Source organism: Rattus norvegicus, chromosome 1 (genome assembly GCF_036323735.1).
Source record: "Rattus norvegicus strain BN/NHsdMcwi chromosome 1, GRCr8, whole genome shotgun sequence".
In the NCBI taxonomy this organism is placed as follows: domain Eukaryota; kingdom Metazoa; phylum Chordata; class Mammalia; order Rodentia; family Muridae; genus Rattus; species Rattus norvegicus.
In genome coordinates, this window is record NC_086019.1 from 83835126 (window position 1) to 83858088 (window position 22963).

General features: G+C 38.6%; 1 protein-coding gene across 1 annotated transcript in view; it reads right to left on the reverse strand.

The window, feature by feature from the left end:
• Positions 1–19867, reverse strand: part of LOC100360574 (alcohol sulfotransferase-like) — a 57104-nt gene extending 37237 nt beyond the window's left edge. Inside the window, 4 exon segments of the mRNA XM_039100813.2 lie at positions 11916–11971; positions 11973–12019; positions 18209–18417; positions 19735–19867. Coding sequence (XP_038956741.1) covers positions 11916–11971; positions 11973–12019; positions 18209–18417; positions 19735–19867 — 445 coding nt within the window.
• Positions 19868–22963: the final 3096 nt, after the last annotated feature.

A 22963-nucleotide genomic window follows, 5' to 3' on the forward strand; every position in this document is an offset into this window, starting at 1 on the left:
AGAGATATTAAGGAATAGTGATTATTGCTTCCTGTTATATTCATATTTGTATGTGAGGTTATGTTTGTGTGCTTTTCTTCTCTTTGTTTTGTTGCCAAGACGATTAGTTTCTTGCTTCTTCTAGGGTATAGCTTGCCTCCTTATGTTGGGCTTTACCCTTTATTATCCTTTGTAGTGCTGGATTTGTAGAAAGATATTGTGTAAATTTGGTTTTGTCATGGAATATCTTGGTTTCTCCAACTATGTTAATTGAGAGTTTTGCAGGATACAGTAACCTGGGCTGGCACTTGTGTACTCTTAGGGTCTGTATGACTTCTGTCCAGGATCTTCTGGCCTTCATAGTTTCTGGCGAAAAGTCTGGTGTGATTCTGATAGGTCTGCCTTTATATGTTACTTGACCTTTTTCCCTTACTGCTTTTAATATTCTTTCTTTATTTTGTGCGTTTGGTGTTTTGACTATTATGTGACGGGAGGTGTTTCTTTTCTGGTCCAATCTATTTGGAGTTCTGTAGGCTTCTTGTATGCCTATGGGTATCTCTTTTTTTAGGTTAGGGAAGTTTTCTTCTATGATTTTGTTGAAGATATTTACTGGTCCTTTGAGCTGGGAGTCTTCACTCTCTTCTATGCCTATTATCCTTAGGTTTGATCTTCTCATTGAGTCCTGGATTTCCTGTATGTTTTGGACCAGTAGCTTTTTCCGCTTTACATTATCTTTGACAGTTGAGTCAATGATTTCTAGGGAATCTTCTGCTCCTGAGATTCTCTCTTCCATCTCTTGTATTCTGTTGGTGAAGCTTCTATCTACAGCTCCTTGTCTCTTCTTTTGATTTTCTATATCCAGGGTTGTTTCCATGTGTTCTTTCTTGATTGCTTGTATTTCCATTTTTAATTCCTTCAACTGTTTGATTGTGTTTTCCTGGAATTCTTTCAGGCATTTTTGCGATTATTCTCTGTAGGTTTCTACTTGTTCTCTAAGGGAGTTCTTCACGTCTTTCTTGAAGGCCTATAGCATCATGATCAAATATGATTTTGAAACTAGATCTTGCTTTTCTGGTGTGTTTGGATATTCCATGTTTATTTTGGTGGGAGAATTGGGCTCCGATGATGCCATGTAGTCTTGGTTTCTGTTGCTTGGGTTCCTGCGCTTGCCTCCTGCCATCAGATTATCTCTAGTGTTACTTTGTTCTGCTATTTCTGACAGTAGCTAGACTGTCCTATAAGCCTGTGTGACAGGAGTGCTGTAGACCTCTTTTCCTGTTTTCTTTCAGCCAGTTATGGGGACAGAGTGTTCTGCTTTCGGGCTTGTAGCTTTTCCTCTCTACAGGTCTTTAGCTGTTCCTGTGGGCCTGTGTCTTGAGTTCACCAGGCAGGTCACTTGCAGGGGAAAAGTTGGTCCTACCTGAGGCTCCGAGGCTCAAGTGTGCTCGTGGGGCACTGCCTAAGTCCTCTCCGTGGCGGCAGCAACCGGGAAGATCTGCGCCGCTCTACCCGGGAGCCTCCGTGCACCAGGGTTCCAGATGGCGCTTGGTGTTTTCCTCTGGCGTCTGGATGTGCGCAGAGTGCAGTCTCTTCTGGTTTCCCAGGCGTGTCTGCCTCTCTGTAGGTTTAGCTCTCCCTCCCACGGGATTTGGGTGCAGAGAACTGTTTATCCGGTCTGTTTCCTTCAGGTTCCGGCGGTGTCTCAGGCGCAGGGGTCCTGCCGCTCCTGGACCCTCCCCTAAGGTTCCGAGGCTCAAGTGTGCTCGTGGGGTACTGCCTAAGTCCCTTCCGCGGCGGCAGCAACCGAGGAGATCTGCGCCGCTCTTTCCGGGAGCCTCCGTGCACCAGGGTTCCAGATGGCGTTTGGTGTTTTCCTCTGGCATCTGGATGTGCGCAGAGTGCAGTCTCTTCTGGTTTCCCAGGCGTGTCTGCCTCTCTGTAGGTTTAGCTCTCCATCCCACGGGATTTGGGTGCAGAGAACTGTTTATCCCTTCTGTTTCCTTCAGGTTCCGGCGGTGTCTCAGGCACAGGGGTCCTGCCGCTCCTGGGCCCTCCCCTACGGGAACCCAGAGGCCTTATACAGTTTCCTCTTGGGCCAGGGATGTGGGCAGGGGTGGGCAGTGTTGGTGGTCTCCTCTGCTCTGCAGCCTCAGGAGTGCCCACCTGACCAGGCGGTGAGGTCTCTCTCCCACGGGGTTTGGGAGCAGAGAGCTGCTGCGGGCCGGGATCCGCGGGTGCACAGTAATCATTTTTACTTAATATCTCCTACATCAATAGACTCAATTCCCCAATTAAAAAACCATAGCCTAAGAGACTGGATGTGTATAGAGGACCCAGAATTTTGCTGCATGCAGGAAATATACCTCAGTAAGAAAGAGAGGCATTATCTCAAATGAAAAGGCTGGAAAACAAATTCCCCAGCAAATGGTCTGAAGAAACAGGCTGGAGTAGACATTCTAATATCAAATAAAATCAACTTTCAACCAAATGTTAGCAAAAAAGATGAGGGAGTACAGTTCATATTCATCAGAGAAAAAATCCACAAATATGAACTATCAATCCTGAATAATTATTTTCCAAAAGCAAGGGCACCTATATTTATAAAAGAAAGCATACTAAATGTCAGAGCAAACATTGCACCTCGCATAATAATAGTAGGAGATTTCAACGCCCCACTCTCATCAATGGCCAGATTATAGGAGCAGAAATTAAACATAGACAAAATGAATAAATAGAAGTTATGAACCAAATGGATTTAATAGATATTTATAGAATATTTCATCCTAAAACCAAACAATATACCTTCTTCTCAGCACCTTATAATACCTTTTCCAACACTGATCATATAATCAGTCAAAAAACAGGACTAAACAGATACAAGTAGATTTAAATAATACCATGCATCCTATCAGATCTAGACAAAGTCTGACAGTCAATAATAAAAATAAGGACAGAAATCTCATTCATCCGTGGAAGTTGGACAACGTTCTACTCAATGTTAACTAGGACAAAGAAGAAATAAAGAAAAAATTAAAGACATTTTAGAATCTAATGAAAAAGAATACACAATATACCCAAACTTATATTACACAATGAAAGCAATGCTAAGAGGAAAACTCATAACTCTGAGTGCCTCCAAAAAGAAATTGGAGAAAGCATACATTAGCAGCTCGGCACACACCTAAAGTCTCTAAAACAAAAAGAAGAAAAAAACACCAAAGAGGAGTAGAAGGCAGTAAATCATTAAACTTGGGGTTCAAATCAACCAAGTAGAAACAAAAAGAAGTACACAAAAAAATCAACAAACCAGGAGCTGGTTCTTGGAGAAAATCAGCAACATAGATAAGCCTTCGGCCAGAATAACCAGAGGAAAGAGAGAGGATATCCAACTTAACAAAACAGGAAATGAAAAGGTAGACATTACAAGAGAATCCAAGGAAATTCAAAAAAATCATCAGATCCTACTACAAAAATCTATATTGAACAGAACTGGGAAATTTGGATTAAAGAGTCAATTTTCTGGACAAATAGTAGGTGCCAAATTTAAATCAGGATCAGGTAAACCATCTTAAAAATCCCATTTCTTCTAAAGGTATAGAAGCAGTTATTAAAAATCTCCCAAACAAAAAGAACCCAGGACCAGATGGGTATAGTGCAGAATTCTACCACACTTTCATAGAAGACTACATACCAATACTGTTCAAACTATTACACAAAATAGAAACACAAGGAGCACTACCCCATTCCTTCTATGAAATCACAATTACACTTGTATCTACATCTCACAAAGACTCAACATAGAAAGAGAACTTCAGACCAATTTTCCCAATGAACATTGACAAAAAATACTCAATAAAATTATCACAACCCACATCCAAGAAAACATCAAAACAATTATACATCATGAATAAGTAGGCTTCACCCAAGGTTTCAGAAATGCTTCAATATACAGAAATCCATCCACATAATCAGCTATGTAAACAAACTCAAAGAAGTAAACACGTCATCATTTTAGTAGATGCTGAGAAAGCATTTGACAAAATTCAACACCCTTTCATATTAAAGTCCTGGAAAGATCAGGAATTCAAGGCCCATAACTATACATAGTAAAGGTAATATACGACCAAACAGTAGCCAACATTAAACTAAATGGAGAGAAACTTGAGGCAATCCCACTAAAATTAGGAACTAGATAAGGTTCCCACTCTCAATATCAATACCATACATGAAGTCCTAGGCAGAGCAATCAGACAACATAGGAGGGAAAGGGATACAAGTTAGAAAGTAAACCGTCAAAATATCACTATTTGCAGATGACATTATAGTATAGTTAAGTGATCTAAAAAGTTACACCAGAGAATTACTCAGCCTGATAAACAACTTCAACAAAGTGGTCGTGTATAAAATTAACTCAAAATATCAGTAGCCTTCCTCTACTTAAAGGCTAAACAGGCTGAGAAAGAATTAGGGAATTGCCATCCTTCACAATAATCACAAATAACATAAAATTACTAAGTGTGACTCAAACCAAACAAGTGAAAGATCTTTATGACAAGAACTTCAAGTCTCCAAAGAAATAAATAAAAGATCTCAGAAGATGGAAAGATCTCCCATGTTAATAGGTTGGCAGAGTTAAAATATTAAAAAATGGCCACTTGCCAAAATCAATCAACATATTGAATGCAGTCGCAATCAAATTTGTAATCAATTCTTCACACAGTTAGAAAGAATAATTTGCAACTTCATTTAGAATATCATAAGACCCAGAATAGCAAAAAATATACTCAACAATAAAATACTTCTGGTGGAATCACCATCCGTGACCTCAAGCAGTATTACAGAGCAATACTGATAAAATGTATAAGGTATTAGTACAGAGACAGGCTGTTAGATCAGTGGAATAGAATTGAAGATCCTGAAATTATTCCACACACATATGGTCACTTTCTCTTGGACAAAGGACCTAAAATCATCCAGTGGAGAAAAAGATAGCATTGTCAACAGATGGTTCTGGTTCAAGTAGAGGTCAGCATGAAGAAGAATGCAAATCTAACCATACTTAACACCTTATACAAAACTTACGTAAAAGTGGATCAAGGACCTCCAGATAAAACAAGATATACTCAAATTAAAAGAAGAAAAAGTGGGGCAGAGCCTGGAACATTTGGGCACTGGGGAAAATTTCCCAAACAAAACATGAATGGCTTATGCCCTTGTATCAAGAATCAATAAATGATACTTCATAAAACTGAAAAGCTTCTGTAAGGCAAAGGAAACTACCATTTGCACAAAACGGCAACCAGATTGCAAAAAGTTCTTTAACAATCCTACATCTGATAGTGGACTAATATCCAAAATATACAAAGAACTCAAGAAGTTCAACTCCAAAGAGCCAAATAACCCTATTAAAAATGGGATACAGAGCTAAACAAAAAATCCTCAGCTGAGGAATAGTGAATGGTTGAGAAACACCTAACGAAACGTTCAACAACCTTAGTCATCAGGGAAATGCAAATCAAAGCCACCCTGAAATTTTACCTCACTCCACTCATAATGGCCAAGATCATAAGCTTATGAGACAACATATTCTGGCAAGGACATGGAGAAAGAGGAACACTCCCTCACTGTTTGTGGTATTTCAAACTGATAAAACCACTCTTGAAATCAGTCTGGAGGCTCCTCAGGATATTTGACATTGCACTACCTGAGGCCCCAGCTATGTCTCTCCTGGGAATATACCTAAATGTTGTTCTAACATACAACAGGGACAGTTGCATCACTACATTCATAGCAGCCTTATTTATAATTGCCAGAAGCTGGAAAGAACCAAGATGCGCTTAAACAGTGGAATTGATACAGAAAATAGTCCATCTACACAATGGAATATTGCTCAGCAATAAAAAAAATGACGTTAGAAAATTTTTAAGCAAATGAATGGAACTTGACTATAAAATTCTGAGTAAGGTAACCTAATCACAAAATATACTCATGGTATGCTCTCACTGATAAATGGATATAAAACCAAAAGCATGAATTACCCACGATACAATCCACAGACCAAATGAATCTCCAGAAGAAGGATCAGGAAAGTGTGAATGATTCAGTTCTTTTTAAAAGATGGGACAAAAATATTCATAGGATGGGAAATAGAGAAAAAGTTTGCAGCCGAGTATGTAGGAATGGCTATTCATAGCCTGACCCATGCTTTTATACAGCCCAATTATGTGCAGCCACCAAAACCAAGTAATATTTATGAAACCAAGAAATGCATGCTTATAGGAGACTGGTATAGCTGTCTCCTTAGAGGCTCAGCCAGAGCATGTCAAATAAAGAGGCTAGTACTAGCAGCAAACCATTGTATTGGGAACTGGCTCTCCTTTGGCATTATTAGAGAAGGAATTGAAGTAGCTAAAGGGAATTTCAACACCATAAGTAAAACAATACCAACCATCCAGAGCTCCCAGAGGCTAAACCACTACTCATAGACTACACATTGTCAGACCAATCACTCCAGCTACATATGTAACAGAAGATGACATTGTCAGGCAATAATGAGAGGAGAAACCGTTGGTCTGGCTGGACAACCCAGTGCAGGGGAATGTCAGACAGGTTCGAATTGGGATGGTTAGTGAAGGGGAATACCCTTAGAAATGATTTTAATTTAACAGTGAGGAAATAGCTAGTTTGAGTTGTACAGTAATAATCTAATTTAGTAACTAAGCTACAATCATATCTTTGCTTTGATATAGAATTTATTGCTTAAACATTTTAAAAGTACAAGGTTTAGAGTCAATCCTTCTATTGATGCCAGTACAAATTTCTGAATTGATTACACATGGTAGTTAAATAGCAAATAGCAAAGTCATGGCTCTAATTATGTTAGAGTACTTTCAAGAAAATAAGATTATTAATGGAAAACAGTCCAGATTACCTCATATAGATAAATGGTTTTAAAATGGTCAGGAATCCACAAAATATGAGGTTTAAAGTTATTTATCGTTTGTTGAGTCATATCTCCCCCTAAGATTTCCGCTTTGGCAGATTTAATGAAGAAATTGAGCATCTCAACCTCCACGTGAGACAATGCTTTGTGGGTAGGCACCCACTGGGCAGAAACTGTTTCATCTGCAGACTAATACTGTCCAAAATGGTACACCTTATGGAGAATATTGTTGAGTTGTAATCCCTACCAAGCCAGAATTATCAGCCATTTGTGGTTTCTGAATGTCAAGAGTCTGTCAGTTGATTTTGGGTCAGAAGGCTAAAGACTTGGACTCACATATTGCTAACAGAGGACTGTGCTAGTGGAGATTTGTCTGTGCAACCTCTCAGTTCTGGAAGCCCTGTTAAGATTCCCATATCTATAGATATTTGGTCATTCTCAGATTTCTGACATGGTTGAAGACTGATTAAAATCTCATAGGTTATTAGTCTATTTAACTCTGAGAATACATGTTTTATTAGATAGTTATCTGATAGTATACAAGCTAGCCAGGATATAACATAGATTTTAAGCCTTTTTTTAGCTGTAATGGATAACTAAATGTTCTGTTTAACTAATTAAGTGTTGGACTCAGTGCTATATATATTTCATGCTTTTAATTATAAAATGATAATAGTTGTACTCAGCTTATATATTAGTGAAAAGGTTTCTTAAATGAGACAAATGGGGTAAAATGTGAAATGATGTCATTGTGCAGGTGAAGGCAGGTACTAGATAGAACGAGGCCTATCATTGGATGAGAAGGAAGGATAGGCATGAGAAAAGTTTGAGGGAAAAAGAGGAGACTGGAACAGGAAGGCATAAAGCTGCTGAGAGAACATGGAGGCAGATGTTAAGATTCCACTCTGTACCTTTACATGTTGTTATAGATGTTCTTAAGGGATAGATATGTATAGGGCTTTGTATGTTTAAGTGGGCAATTATATTGTACCAGTTGGATCAGAGGTTATTGTGTTGTCTGTTTTATCTTGTGGTGATTTGAGTAGGGAGAATGTCTGGCAACAGAGACACTGGGCTGCCATGCAGTTTGGATGTATATTTCTCACATGGTGTAGGATTCCTTGGGAACTAGATGGTTAGAGAGATTATTGAAAGGCTCAGAGAGAGGCCTTTTTCAATGTGCTATGGGATGGAGCAGAGCAGAGTAGATGCTTTTCAGAATGAGATTACAATATCTATCTGTTATCTTGGGGCACTGTGGTGCTGGATCTAGTGGACATAAAAGACAGCATTCGATTTTACATAATTTTACCGTAAAAATTGTCCTCAACAACTCAGCTGTGGATACTGTGACCTATACTTCAACTAGCCTTGCAAGACATGCTCACTGATCAATAATGTCTATTGTTTTATGAGGGAAATAGCCATTTCTTGATTGTGATTGAGAAGAGTTCACAGCTAGTCTACATGGTCAAATATCCAAGTTGTTGAGGAAATAGACTGTAATTTTGTAGCTGTCATTCTTTTTTTTTTCACAGTAGGCACATTTCCCCTTTTATAAGCAGGCAGGAAAAAGCAATATTTCAGTATTTGCTTTCCTTCCTCTGAGGGGGAAGTTTTCATTGGGACTTATTTTACTTGCTTTTTACTCTGTCCTATTTTCTTGGCTCTCAGAGTCAGCTCCAGTAGCAACAGGACAATACCACTTTGCACTTGCCCAAAGCTCCTTTTCTCTACAACTCTCACCTGTGGTTTATGTGAGATGAGTATAAAACAGGGGAAACAATGCAAACATCCAAGTTCATCCTTTCATACAAATGTTTGAGAGACCTAGAATCATATGAACTCAAGGGAGGGAATGGAGGCGCTCCTGCCCCCTCCCCCTTTCACTCCTCCCCCAGCTCTGTCCAGATAAAAATCCAAACAAATGAGAAAATAAAGTCCCTGAAAAAAAATGTTTAGTAGCCATGAGGCCTCGGGTAAGACTGGCCATTATCTTGAGCTTTGTCTCACATATAAAACAGAGCGTGCCTTCAGGAAGACGTGAAAAGTAACAAGCTGGAATCTGCTAAAGCAAAACTGGGGGGAGGGGGAGGGGAGCGGGAGTGGGGGAGGAGTGTCCAGACTTTTATAAGTTTCTAAAAATAAGTCTGAAGTGGGTACCTAGAAACTATTCATGTTTCTGGAATGGGGGATGCTTCCCCCCCTTTTTTTATCTTTATTAACTTGAGTATTTCTTATTTACATTTCGATTGCTATTCCCTTTTCCGGTTCCCAGGCGAACATCCCCCTAACCCCTCCCCCTCCTCTTCTATATTGGTGTTCCCCTCCCCATCCTCCCCCGATTACCGCCCTCCCCCCAACAATCACGTTCACTGGGGGTTCAGTCTTGGCAGGACCAAGGGCTTCCCCTTCCACTGGTTATAGCTGTCATTCTTATTCATCTAAATGGACATGACATGAACATCAAATTATCTTCTATATAGCCATGCCTTTTTTTGCTTATATATCTCTACTGTCAGTTTAATTAAAAGATGCTTCTTGCAGTGGGCAGGGGTAATTTCAGAGACTCAAATCTAGCCAAAGTGCTAAGAGTAAGTGCCCTTTTGTGCTCACCATAAATATGACATCTATAGCCCACAGTAAAGACCAAGAAAACATGAAGGAAAAAGCTAGGGAATTATGTAAGAGCTATGATGTGGGCTATTATTGCTATCAAAATACCTGAACACATGAATGGAAATATCAATAATATAAACTTTATTAGATATAATTAATATATTTCTGTGGAATTTTAAATAAAAACAAAGGATAAAAAATTTTCTTCCCCTTCTCTGAAAATATTTTTGAGACAAGTAAGCCATTAGGATTTACAATATTTTGAAAGATGCACTTTAACAAAATGGTGGATGGTCAGGCTAATGTATAAGATTTATAAGAAACCATTCCAAAATGATTAAGAAAATATACAAATGAGAACCACAGTAGAAAGAAAACAGCATTTTTTTTGTTACTGTGATACAACACCATGTACAGGGCAACTTAAGGAAGAGAGAGGTTGCCTGACAAATTCAGAGGCAAATGCTCACTGTGAACCATTTAACTGAGAACAGGGTCCTCAGTGGAGGAAGCAGAGAAAGAACTGAAGGGAATGAAGGAGTTTACAACCCCATAAAATGATTAGTATCAACCAACCAGAACAACAGACCTTCCTGGGACTAAACAACTGTCCCAAACATATACATGGATTGACCTATAGTACCAGTCACATATGTAGCAAAGGATGGAATTGTGAGGTATCAGTGGGAGGAGAGGTCCTTGGTCCTGTCAAGGCTTGATTCCCCAGTGTAGGGGAATGTCAGGGCAGGGAGGTGGGAGGGAGTTGCAGAGTGTGGGGGAGAGAATCCTCATTGAAGCAAGGGGATATTTCTGGGAGCAGAAACCCAGAAAGGGGATAACATTTGAAATGTAAGTAAAAATATCCCATAAAAATAAATAATAAAAAGGGAAGAGATAGCTTGTTTGTTGCAGGCAGAGCTACAGGAACAGGATCCTGGGATTTTATTTCTTCAGGTACAAGCAGGAAGTACAGCAGAGTGGCCGAAGGGTTTAACCTCTCAAAACCCACCTGGAATGGGATATTTCCCCTACAAGGCTGTGCCACATAAACTATCTGTAAAAGTACCACCAACTGGGAAACAAATGGTCAGATATGGGAGAATATTTGCAGAGTTTCTTATTCAGATGATGACTGATGTCATTATCTAAGTTAGATCTGGAAAGACTAGCTAAGCAAATGGTACTGAAATTAGATGTCATGGGGCCAGCTGTGGCTGTGCCCTTTTCTTTGGTGGTGTGAGAGAACAGAAACATTTGAAATAATGAGCTTGGGCCTACAGATTTGGTTCATGTACATATAAAAATAGAGCATACATAAGATACTAATGAGCTAGATATGTAGGCAAGTTAGGTGACACACATAAAATTTTGGGATTGATACCCAGTACTAAATAAATACTGGATATGGTAGATGATTGTAGTCCTAGAAATCAAGAGGTAGCAGAAAGAAGCACCTAGCTTCAAGGTCATCCCTGGCTATATAGACAGTTTATGGCCCACCAAATCCATAGACATGACTCTATCTGAGACTCTTAACAGTTGGATTATTGAATCTGAGTTGTGGATTCCTGTAGCCAGGTAGGACTTCCAATGGAGAGATAAAAGTAGTAATCTGCTCACAAACCTTTGTCCCCAAATGTGCCCTACTTACAAGATGTGCAAGAACAGAGTTGTTGCAGAGACAGTGAGAATGGCAATCTATGACTGTCCAGAATTGAGATACACCATGAGATACAGCAATCTCTGGCACTATTAGATACTCTGATATGACTGCAGGCAAGAGTCTAGAATATCTGTACTCTGAGATATCACACCTAGCACCTGAATAAAACACATAGTATTCCACAGCCAAACGTTAGATAGAGTTTTGGGAGTCTTGTGAGAATGTTGGGGAAAGGAGTGAGGGACCCAAAGAGAATGAGAACTCCAGAGGAACACACCAAATGTTTCAACTATCTTGGATTTTTGGGCACTATCAGAGACAGAAACACCAACCATAAATATTTGCATGAGCTAGACCTAGGGGCCCTGTACCTATATAGCAGGTTGGTCTTGACAAACGTCCCTGAACAACTGGAGCCAGGTCTGTCTCTGAATCTGTTTCTTGTCTGTAGAACTTGTTTTCCTAACTAGGTCACCTTGTTTGGTCACAGTGGGAGAGGATACATGTAGTCCTCCACAGATTCGATGTGCAATAATGAGAAGATACCCTAGGTGCACCTACCCCTTCTCAAAATAGAGCGAGATGTGAAAAGGAGCTGTTGGGTGGCATTGAGAAAAGAGGGGTGCTGGATATTGGGATATTAAATGATTTAATTTAAGAAATAAATATCTCTGAGTTTCCCCCATCTCCTACATTTCACAGAAAACTTACCATTTCCTTTGGGGAACCATTCAAGATAAGTTCCCAGTGAGTCTGGCTTCTTCACAATAATGAGAAACAAGAACATCTCTGGGATTTCTGATGAGATAGATCACCTTAAAGCGAAATATGGAAGAGAAAGTCAATATTCACTGATCACTTTTAACTGGCATAATTTCTATAAAATATCAGTCAAATATCCATTGGTTTCTTTTTTTTTCTTTTCTTTTTTTCGAAGCTGACCGAACCCAGGGCCTTGTGCTTGCTAGGCAAGCGCTCTACCACTGAGCTAAATCCCCAACCCCTATCCGTTGGTTTCTAAAAACATTTATTACTTTTGTAATTCCCCTTTTCTAATTTTACTTGATTTGTAAAGCTGGAACTACAAAGGAATAGTTTATTAATAATGTAAAAATAAAACCAAAACCAGAGTTATTGAACAGTTGTAAAGATCATTTTATGTCCATATATATATATATATATATATATATATATATACATATATGTGTGTGTGTGTGTGTGTGTGTGTGTGTGTGTGTGTGTGTGTGTATGTATAGGAATACCAGGGTTGCAGGAATCCCTGCCTTGTGAGGGGCACAGTCACCTTCCACTTTGAACCTGCAACTTGAGAATACCTGAAGTGCTGTCTCTACATCAACTCCAACAAAACCCAGATGAAGCTTGATTCCTACGTAGTCTGAAATGCCCAGGATCACAGAATCATGAGGAAGCTCGACGCCAAGGAGATCGGACCCACCCAGGAACATTAGTGTTTTGACACACTCAAGATCACAGTTGAGACAATAAAATATTTTCCAACAGCCAGTGAAATTGGGACCACCACAGAAACCAGGGAAACATAAACCTGCCCAGGCAGAGACACAGGTTCTTTCTTGCTTATACCTGTGCCAGGAACTAATCTAGGCCTCTGACTCCCCACTTATTCATGCATCACACAGAGAAAGCTTGTCTCCCAGGAGCTCTGACAAAACAAGACCTCATGACCATGGTCACACCAGGATTTTAGGATCTCTGAGGCAGCTTGAATCCCAAAAGTTCTGACAGACCCAGGATCTCAGAATCAAATGAACACAGAATCACAGAATCACAAAATCACAGAGACAGCTGGACTCTGAGGAGTTATGAAACAGCCAGAATCACAGAAGGAAAGCCTCAAGTCAGAGACCGAAACAGCAGGTAGCACTAAAGTTAACAAGATGGTGAGAGACAATTACAAGAATATAAGCAACAGAAACAAGGGCTACCTGGCATCATTAGAACTGAGTACTCCCTTTACAGTAAGTCCTGGATACATCATCACAAGAGAAAAGGAAGTTTCAGATTGAAAACCACATCTCATGGTGATAATAGAGGACTTTAAGAAGGACATAATTAATTCCTTTAGGGAAATACAGGAGAACACAGGTAATCAGGTAAAATTCCTTAAAGAGGAAATGCAAAAATCTCTTTAAGAATTACAAGAAAACAAAAGCAAAAAAGGTGAAGGGATTGAACAAAACCATCCAGGATCTAAAACTGGAAATAGAAACAATAAGACAATCATGAACAAAGACAACCCTGAAGAAAGGAAACAGGAAAGAGATGAGGAGTCAAGAGATCAGCAAGCATCACCAACAGAAATATAAGAGATAGAAGGGAGAATCTCAGGTGCAGATGATACCATAGAAAACATTGGAATAACAGTCAAAGAAAATAGAAAATGCAAAAAAACCCAAAAACTGAAACATCCAGGAAATCCAAGACAAAAATGAATAAACCAATCCTAAGTCTAATAGATGTAGTGGAGAATGAACCAACTTTTAGGGCCAGTAAATATCTTCAACCAAATTAAAGAGAAAAACTTCCCTAACCTAAAGAGAGAGGTACCCATGAACCTATGAGAATAATACAAAACTGCAAAAAGATCAGAAGAGAAAAGAAACTCCTGTCATGTAATAATAAAAAGACAATAAACACAAAACAAAGAATATTAAAAAATAAAAAGGAAAAATTCAAGTGACATATAAGGCAGACCTATTAGAATTACACCAGTCTTCTCAAAAATGTTTCTAAAAGTCAGAAGATCCTGAGCAGAGTTCATTCAAACCCTCAGAGAAGAAAAATATCAGCACAGACTACTATATCCAGCAAAACTATCAATTAATATAGATGGAGAAACCAAGGTATTCCATGATAAAAACAAATTTATAGAAAATCTTCCCACAAATGCACCTCTACAAAGGATACGCGATGGAAAATCCAACACAAGGAAGGAAGCTACAGCTCAGAAAAAGCAAGAAAGTAAACTTCTGTCAACAACCCCAAAATAAGATAGCCACACAAACATCTCTAACAACAAATAGCAGGAAGCAACAATTTTCCTTAATTTATCGTAACATCAATGGATTCAATTCCTCAATAAAAAAAATAGACTGACAGGACATGACCAAAGCACCCAGTATTGTGTTGCCTATCGGAAACACACCTCAGTGACAATGACAGACTCTACCTCAGAGTAAAAGACTGATTTTTTTTTGAGCAAACGGTCCCAAGAAAGAAGCTGGAGTAGACATTCTATTATCAAATAAAATCAACTTTGAACCAAAAGTTTTCAAGAAAGTTAAGGAGGTTAGTACTTGTAAAAGAAAAAAAAAATATCCAGATAACCACTCAATACTGAATATTTATGCTTCAAATGCAAGGGCACCTATATTGATGAAAGAAACCTTATTAAAGCTCAAAGCACACATTGCACTTTACACGATAATAGTGGGATATTTCAACAACCCGCTCCCATCAATGGACAGATTATGGTAACAGAAACTAAACTGAGACACAGGGAAACTAAAAGAATCCATGAACCAAATGGATTTAACAGATATTTATAGAATATTTCATCCTAAAACAAGAGAATTCTCCACACCTCATAGTGCCTTCTTCAAAATTGAACATATACCTGATCACAAAACAAGCTTCAACAGATACAAGAAGTTTGAAATAATCCCATGCATTCTAAGAGATAACCATACATGAGGTCTAGTTTTCAATCACAAGAAAAACAACACAGCCCATATATGATAGCTCAACACCGGTCTACTCAATGGTAATTTGTTCAAGGAAGAACTAAATTCATGACTATTTAGAATTACATGCAGTTGAAGGCACAACAAACCCAAAATTCTGAAACACAATAAAAACAGTGCTAAGAAGGAAACTCAAAGCCCTCAGTGTCAAAAAACCTGGACAGACCACACACTAACAATTTAAAAGCACACATAAAAGCTCTAGAACAAAAAGAAGCAAATGCACATAAGTGGATATAATATACTGCAGAACATAATCAAACTCAGTGCTGAAATTAAACAAGTAGATATTAAAAGATATATACAAAGAAGCAACAAAACCAGGAGATATTACTTTAAGAAAATCAACAAGATATGTAAACCCTAAATGACACTACCAGAGGGCACAGAGAAAGAATCTAAATTAACAAAATCAGAAATGAAATTAGAGACATAACAAAAAACTGAGGCAATTAAAAAATTGGCAGATACTAGTACAAAAGCATATACTAAAAAATACAGAAAATCTTGATGAAATGGACAAGTGTCTACACAAATACCAAATACTAAAGTTAATCACCATCAGATAAACCATCTGAACAGTTCCATAAGCCCTAACGAAATAGAATTAAACATTAAAAGTCATCCAACCAAATAAAGCTGAGGACCAGAATGGTTTAATGCAGAATTCTATCAGATCTTCAGTGAAGACCTAACACCAATACTCTTCAAAGCATTCCACAAAATAGAAATAGAAGGATCAATTCCCAGTTTGTTCTTTAAAGCCATAATATTACTTATATCTAAACCATACAAACCCCAACAAAGAAAGTGACCTTCAGACCAATTTTCCTTATGAATATCAATGCAAAAATAATCAATAAAATTCTAGCAAACCGATTCCAATTATAGATCAAAGCGATCATTCAACATGATCTAGTAGGCTTCATCCTAGGGATGTAGGGTTGGTTCAATATACAGAAATCCATCAACATAATTTACTATAAATGAATTCAAAGAAAAATATTTGATCATCTTATTTAATGTGGAGAATGCATTTGACCAAATTCTACACCCTTTCCTGATAAAAGGCTGGGAAAGATCAAAAATTCAAGGACGATGCATAAACATATTAAAAGGAATAGACAGTAAACTAGTAGCAAGCACCAAACTAAATGGAGAAAACTTGGAGCTATCCCACTGAAATCAGACCTAGACAAGTCTTCCTACTCTCTCCCAACATACTCAATATAGTATTTGTAATCCTAGTCAGAATAATTAAACATCAAAAAAGGAGGTCAAAGGAATACAAATTTTAAAGGAAAAAGTAAAAATATCACTATTTGCAGATGATATGAGTGTATGCTTATGTGACTCCAAAAATTCCACAAGAGAACTCCTAAACCTGATAAACAACTTCAGCAGAGTGTCTGGATAAAAAATTAACTCAAACAAGGCAGTGGCCTCCTTATATTCAAGGCATAACAGTTTGAGAAAGAAATTAGGGAAACCACACCATTCACAATAGTCACGAATAATATAAAGAACATAGTGCGATTCTAACCAAGCAAGGGAAAGATATTTATGACAAGAACTCCAAGTCTCTGAAGAAACAAAAAGACCCCAAGAGATTGCAAATCACCCATCTTAATTGATTGGCATGATTAATATTGTAAAAATGGCCATATTGTCAAAATAAATCTACAGATCTCATTCAATCTTCAACAAAATTCCAACTCAATTCTTCACAGAGTTAGAAAGAGTAATTTGCCCATCCATTTGGAATAACAAAATATCCAAAATAACAAAAAACTATTATGAATAATAAAATACCTTCTTGGGGAATCAGAATACCTGACTTCAAGTTGTATTAGAGAGAAATAGTGATAAAACATAAAACCTGCATGGTATTCCTACTGAGACAGTAAGGTAGATAAATGTAATGGAATTGGAGAAGCAGAAATAAACTCACACACCTGTGGCCACTTGATCTTTCACAAAGGAGTTAGAATCATCCATTGGGAAAAAGAAAGCATTTTCAACAGATGGGGCTGCTTCAACTGGAGGTCAGCATATGGAAGAAAGTAAATTGACTCATTCTTCTGGAAACAACTCAGATGCTCTTCAACAGAAGAATGGATACAGAAAATGTGGTACATTGACACTGTGGACTACTACTCAGTTATTAAATACAATGACTTCATGAAATTAGCAGGCTAATGTTTTGAATTAGAAAATATCATCCTGAGTGAGGTAGCTCAATCACAAAAAAAAACTGCACATGATATGTACTCACTGATAACTGGATATTAACCTCAAAATTCATAATACCCAAGATGCAATTCATGACCACATGAAGCTCAAGAAGAAGGAAGACCAAAGTCCTGATGCTTCTGTCCTTCTTCAAAGGGGTAACAGAATACTCACTGGAAGACATATGGAGAAGAGACTGAAATAAAATTTATCCAGAAACTACCCCACATTGGGATCCATCCCCTATGCAGTCTCGAAATCCAGACAGTATTTTGGATGCCAAGAAGTGCATGCTGAAAGGAGCCTGATATACCTGTCTCTTCAGAGGCTCTCCCAGAGCCTCACAAATACAGAAGCAGATGCTTACAACCAACCACTGGGATGAGAATATAAGTCCCCAAAGGAGGAGTTAGGGAAAGGACTGAAGGAGCTGAAAGAATTGACAGTCACACAGGAAAACAACAATATTAATCAACCAGACAGGTAACAGTTCCCACGGACTAAACCACCAACCAGAGAGTATATATGGAGCCACCCATGACTCTGGCCACATATGTGTCAGAGGATGGCCTTGTAGGGAAGGCATCAGGAGATGAAGAGGCCCTTGGTTCCATGAAGGCTCAATGCTGCAATATAGCGGAATATTACGAAAGGGTGTGAGGAGGGACTGTATAATTGCTTCATTTACTTTTGTGACAATAATATAGTAATACTGCACTGTACACTAAAGTTTGAACTCTGTGTGGCCTTCATGTGTATTTTCTGAATGTTCTAGTGTGATATTTCACTTTATTTCTTAAAACTGCCCAGGATCACTGTGTAATGGTCCACATCTTGATACTCTAATTTAGTCTGAGGTGAGGAAACTTCAGCTTCACATAGTGCATTAGAATCCCACCTTCATATTTCTGTAAGAGCTCCAATGCCTGTCAGGGTCAAATAAATTCAAAGAATATTAGTTAAAGAAAATCTCAACCATTGGACACTGACCTTGGCCTTGGAACTGAAGAGAGACTTGGAGAAAAGATGCATGGGAAGATGGGAGGTCATGAGTTGTGGTCCTTCTATTTTGATTAATTGATCATATCCTTTACCAGTCTCTATCCAGGGTGAGCGATCCCAGATGGGCACAGATTGGATCCACTTGGGATCTCCCTTGGTCTGAATCAAGCAGACAATCTCAATCAGCCAGTTCGTTCCTGAATGAAAAGTAAAAGTGACACTCATTTCAATAGTACATGCCAAAAAGCCTCAAGTAGAATATATACCCATGAAATTTACAGTGCTGCCCACTTTCAATTTTGAAACACAGACTTGTATTCACAATGTTCACATAGAGTAAATACAAAGTATTCACTCAACATTAATTTCAAGACTTCATTTTTAAAAAAAATTGAGACACTATACTCAGTAAACACAAAATTGTCAATGGATTATCTCCTCCAGCTGTGGGCCATCATCATTCGACATTCTGGTTGAGTGAATTTGACTTTTGCAGATATTTCACAGTGATGAAGTCATAGCATCTGTCTTCTAAGACTACCTGTCTGAGTTTAATTCATTGCCATTGAGATGCAACCATGCTGCAGTGTACGACTGAGTACTTCTTTTTAAGGGGAATCAATTCCCTTGTGTATATTTTACCACACACAGTCACATTTGTGTTAATGTGCTCATTTGTTATTGTCTGGTTATCTTTTCCTGGATTCCCACTGCTTTTAGATTTTCTGTGTCTCTGTGATATTGATGTCAGCCATCTAATACTTACTCAAGTTCTGTGCTTTTTCCACAGTGCAAACATCCATTACCCAAACTGCCATAATGTCATTTTTTGAATTCTTGAGTTTTCAGATTCCAATTCCTGACAAGGTCCATTGAAATTCTACATGGTGCTGTTCTCTCCTCCACATCTCCTTTATACAGACCTTTATCTCTTCTCTTCTCTTCTCTTCTCTTCTCTTCTCTTCTCTTCTCTTCTCTTCTCTTCTCTTCTCTTCTCTTCTCTTTCTTTCTTTCTTTCTTTCTTTCTTTCTTTCTTTCTTTCTTCCTTTCTCTTTCTCTCTCTCTCTCTCTCTCTCTCTCTCTCTCTCTCTCTCTTTCTTTCCTTCTTTCTTCCTTTTTTTTTCGGAGCAGAGGACCGAACCCAGGGCCTTGAGCTTCCTAGGCAAGTGCTCTACCACTGAGCTAAAACCCCAACCACTTTATCTCTAAATGCTCTTTCTTCCAGCTATTTTTATCACTCTCACTCTTCTATCTCTTTAAAACATATAAAGACAAATTCGTGATTCTGACTCAGGGTATATTATCACACTTCTAGTGACATAGTTGATCACTTCTCTTCACATAGGTCATATGTGCAGTCTTTCTCTGAGTGGAACACACACAAATCTCCATTCCCACAAATCATTTTACACAATGGATATATAGAGCACTCCATTCCTCACCCAAAATAAATGAAGATCAAAACCCTACCCTCCCTTACACGATTCAGAATCAGTCTTACTGATGGTCCTTACTTGACTTGGGGTAAGTCAATATGATCAAGTCTTCTTCTTTCACCACAAACTTATTACAAACATTTTGAAAAGTTTCCTTTGGAACCAAATTGGCAGGAAAAGGTATTCCTTCAAAACAAGTATAGTCTAACATCTAGCTCTGTGTAAGTGCTGTTAGGATTCCAGCTCTTGCCACCTTTTCAGCTTGTAGCAAATGCTGAGAGGTAAGAGTTATAGTGCAGTTAAATAAATCATTAACATTCTCTAGTCTGCTGTGAGACTAGCTACTGATAGGAATAAATAAATATTGTAACACACATTCAAAGGTTACTGTGTTGAGCAATTTGAACTCGTATAAAGAACATTCTGCAGCATTTGTGAGCCCAGGTTCATGACAACAACACAAAAACTAAGTAAGAAGTAATAGGACATAAAAATGTAGGATAATTTAAAATGTCTTCTAATATAATTTAGTTTTCAGAATGACATTAAATATGCAGAAACTTGACAGATATTATATAGAAACTTCCATGACAAATACTTTTTTAAATTGTGGTTCCTTTTGAGAAACTCATAGTATATTTACTGCCTTTCTTCCCTGCAAAGCTCTCCCTCTCTTTCTATGCTTATGATCTCTTCTTTAATATTTTTGCTATCTATATGTGCACACATATATAGTCAACCTACTGAGTCCATTCAGTTGGACTTGTATGCTGAGGTATGTGCTGAGATTGGAAAATTAATGTGGGAGTTCATCTTCAAACACAGCTTATTCTACATCTCTTAGCAGTCATTGATATGATGTATTTCTACTTCTAGGGTATAACCATATACAATTTTCCCTGATCTCTTTCATGTGACTAATAGTGCTATTATGCTGGTTTGTTTGGATAACTATACTGTTAAGAGTTCATGTGTCTTTTTTTCTCTGTTTTGTCTAAGAGTGACATATTCTACCAACAGGAATCTTAGGACACTGGAAGACTTCTGTATGCTCCTCTGTGATGTTTTCCCTGAGTCCTGCGTTTAAAGGATGTATTGAAGATGTACTGTTTAGGGTTAGGCACCTTACTGTTAATTGTTACCTACATTTTAGCCCACTGTGAATATGGAAGTGTCCCCATATGTTGTAAAAAGAATAGTCTTTAAAAAGGGTGAGGGAATATAATTACCTGTGCGTATAAGAACAGGTATTTATAAAAGAGCTGGATACCATACTTGTTTAGGAAACTGATAGCAGTGAGCCTTTTGAGTTTTTTCACTTCCAGCACTAGGTGGTTGCCTACATTTACAATAGAAGACATAACTTCCCTCTATTTAAAAATATTTCATTATATTTTAATTGAATATTTATTATTTACATTTCATTTTTTTCTTTTTTTTATTAACTTGAGTATTTCTTATATACATTTCAAGTGTTATTCCCTTTCCCGGTTTCCGGACAAACATCACCCTCCCCCCTCCCCTTCCTTATGGGTGTTCCCCTCCCAAACCTCCCCACATTGCCACCCTCCCCCCATAGTCTAGTTCACTGGGGGTTCAGTCTTAGCAGGACCCAGGGCTTCCCCTTCCACTGGTGCTCTTACTAGGATATTCATTGCTACCTATGGGGTCAGAGTCCAGGGTCAGTCCATGTATAGTCTTTAGGTAGTGGCTTAGTCCCTGGAAGCTCTGGATGCTTGACATTGTTGTACTTTTGGGGTCTCGAGCACCTTCAAGCTCTTCCAGTTCTTTCTCTGATTCCTTCAACGGGGGACCTATTCTCAGTTCAGTGGTTTGCTGCTGGCATTCGCCTCTGTATTTGCTGTATTCTGGCTGTGTCTCTCAGGAGAGATCTACATCCGGCTCCTGTCGGTCTGCACTTCTTTGCTTCATCCATCTTGTCTAATTGGGTGGCTGTATATGTATGGGCCACATGTGGGGCAGGCTCTGAATGGGTGTTCCTTCAGTCTCTGTTTTAATCTTTGCCTCTCTCTTCCCTGCCAAGGGTATTCTTTTTCCTCATTTAAAGAAGGAGTGAAGCATTCACATTTTGATCATCCGTCTTGAGTTTCCTTTGTTCTAGGGATCTAGGGTAATTCAAGCATTTGGGCTAATAGCCACTTATCAATGAGTGCATACCATGTATGTCTTTCTGTGATTGGGTTAGCTCACTCCGGATGATATTTTCCAGTTCCAACCATTTGCCTACGAATTTCATAAACCTGTTGTTTTTGATAGCTGAGTAATATTCCATTGTGTAGATGTACCACATTTTCTGTATCCATTCCTCTGTTGAAGGGCATCTGGGTTCTTTCCAGTTTCTGGCTATTATAAATAAGGCTGCGATGAACATAGTGAAGCACGTGTCTCTTTTATATGTTGAGGCATCTTTTGGGTATATGCCCAAGAGAGGTATAGCTGGATCCTCAGGCAGTTCAATGTCCAATTTTCTGAGGAACCTCCAGACTGATTTCCAGAACGGTTTTACCAGTCTGCAATCCCACCAACAATGAAGGAGTGTTCCTCTTTCTCCACATCCTCCCCAGCATCTGCTGTCACCTGAGTTTTTGATCTTAGCCATTCTCACTGGTGTGAGGTGAAATCTCAGGGTTGTTTTGATTTGCATTTCCCTTATGACTAAAGATGTTGAACATTTCTTTAGGTGTTTCTCAGCCATTCGGCATTCCTCAGCTGTGAATTCTTTGTTTAGCTCTGAACCCCATTTTTTAATAGGGTTATTTGTCTCTCTGCGGTCTAACTTCTTGAGTTCTTTGTATATTTTGGATATAAGGCCTCTATCTGTTGTAGGATTGGTAAAGATCTTTTCCCAATCTGTTGGTTGCCGTTTTGTCCTAACCACAGTGTCCTTTGCCTTACAGAAGCTTTGCAGTTTTATGAGATCCCATTTGTCGATTCTTGATCTTAGAGCATAAGCCATTGGTGTTTTGTTCAGGAAATTTTTTCCAGTGCCCATGTGTTCCAGATGCTTCCCTAGTTTTTCTTCTATTAGTTTGAGTGTGTCTGGTTTGATGTGGAGGTCCTTGATCCACTTGGACTTAAGCTTTGTACAGGGTGATAAGGATGGATCGATCTGCATTCTTCTACATGTTGCCCTCCAGTTGAACCAGGACCATTTGCTGAAAATGCTATCTTTTTTCCATTGGATGGTTTTGGCTCCTTTGTCAAAAATCAAGTGACCATAGGTGTGTGGGTTCATTTCTGGGTCTTCAATTCTATTCCGTTGGTCTATCTGTCGGTCTCTGTACCA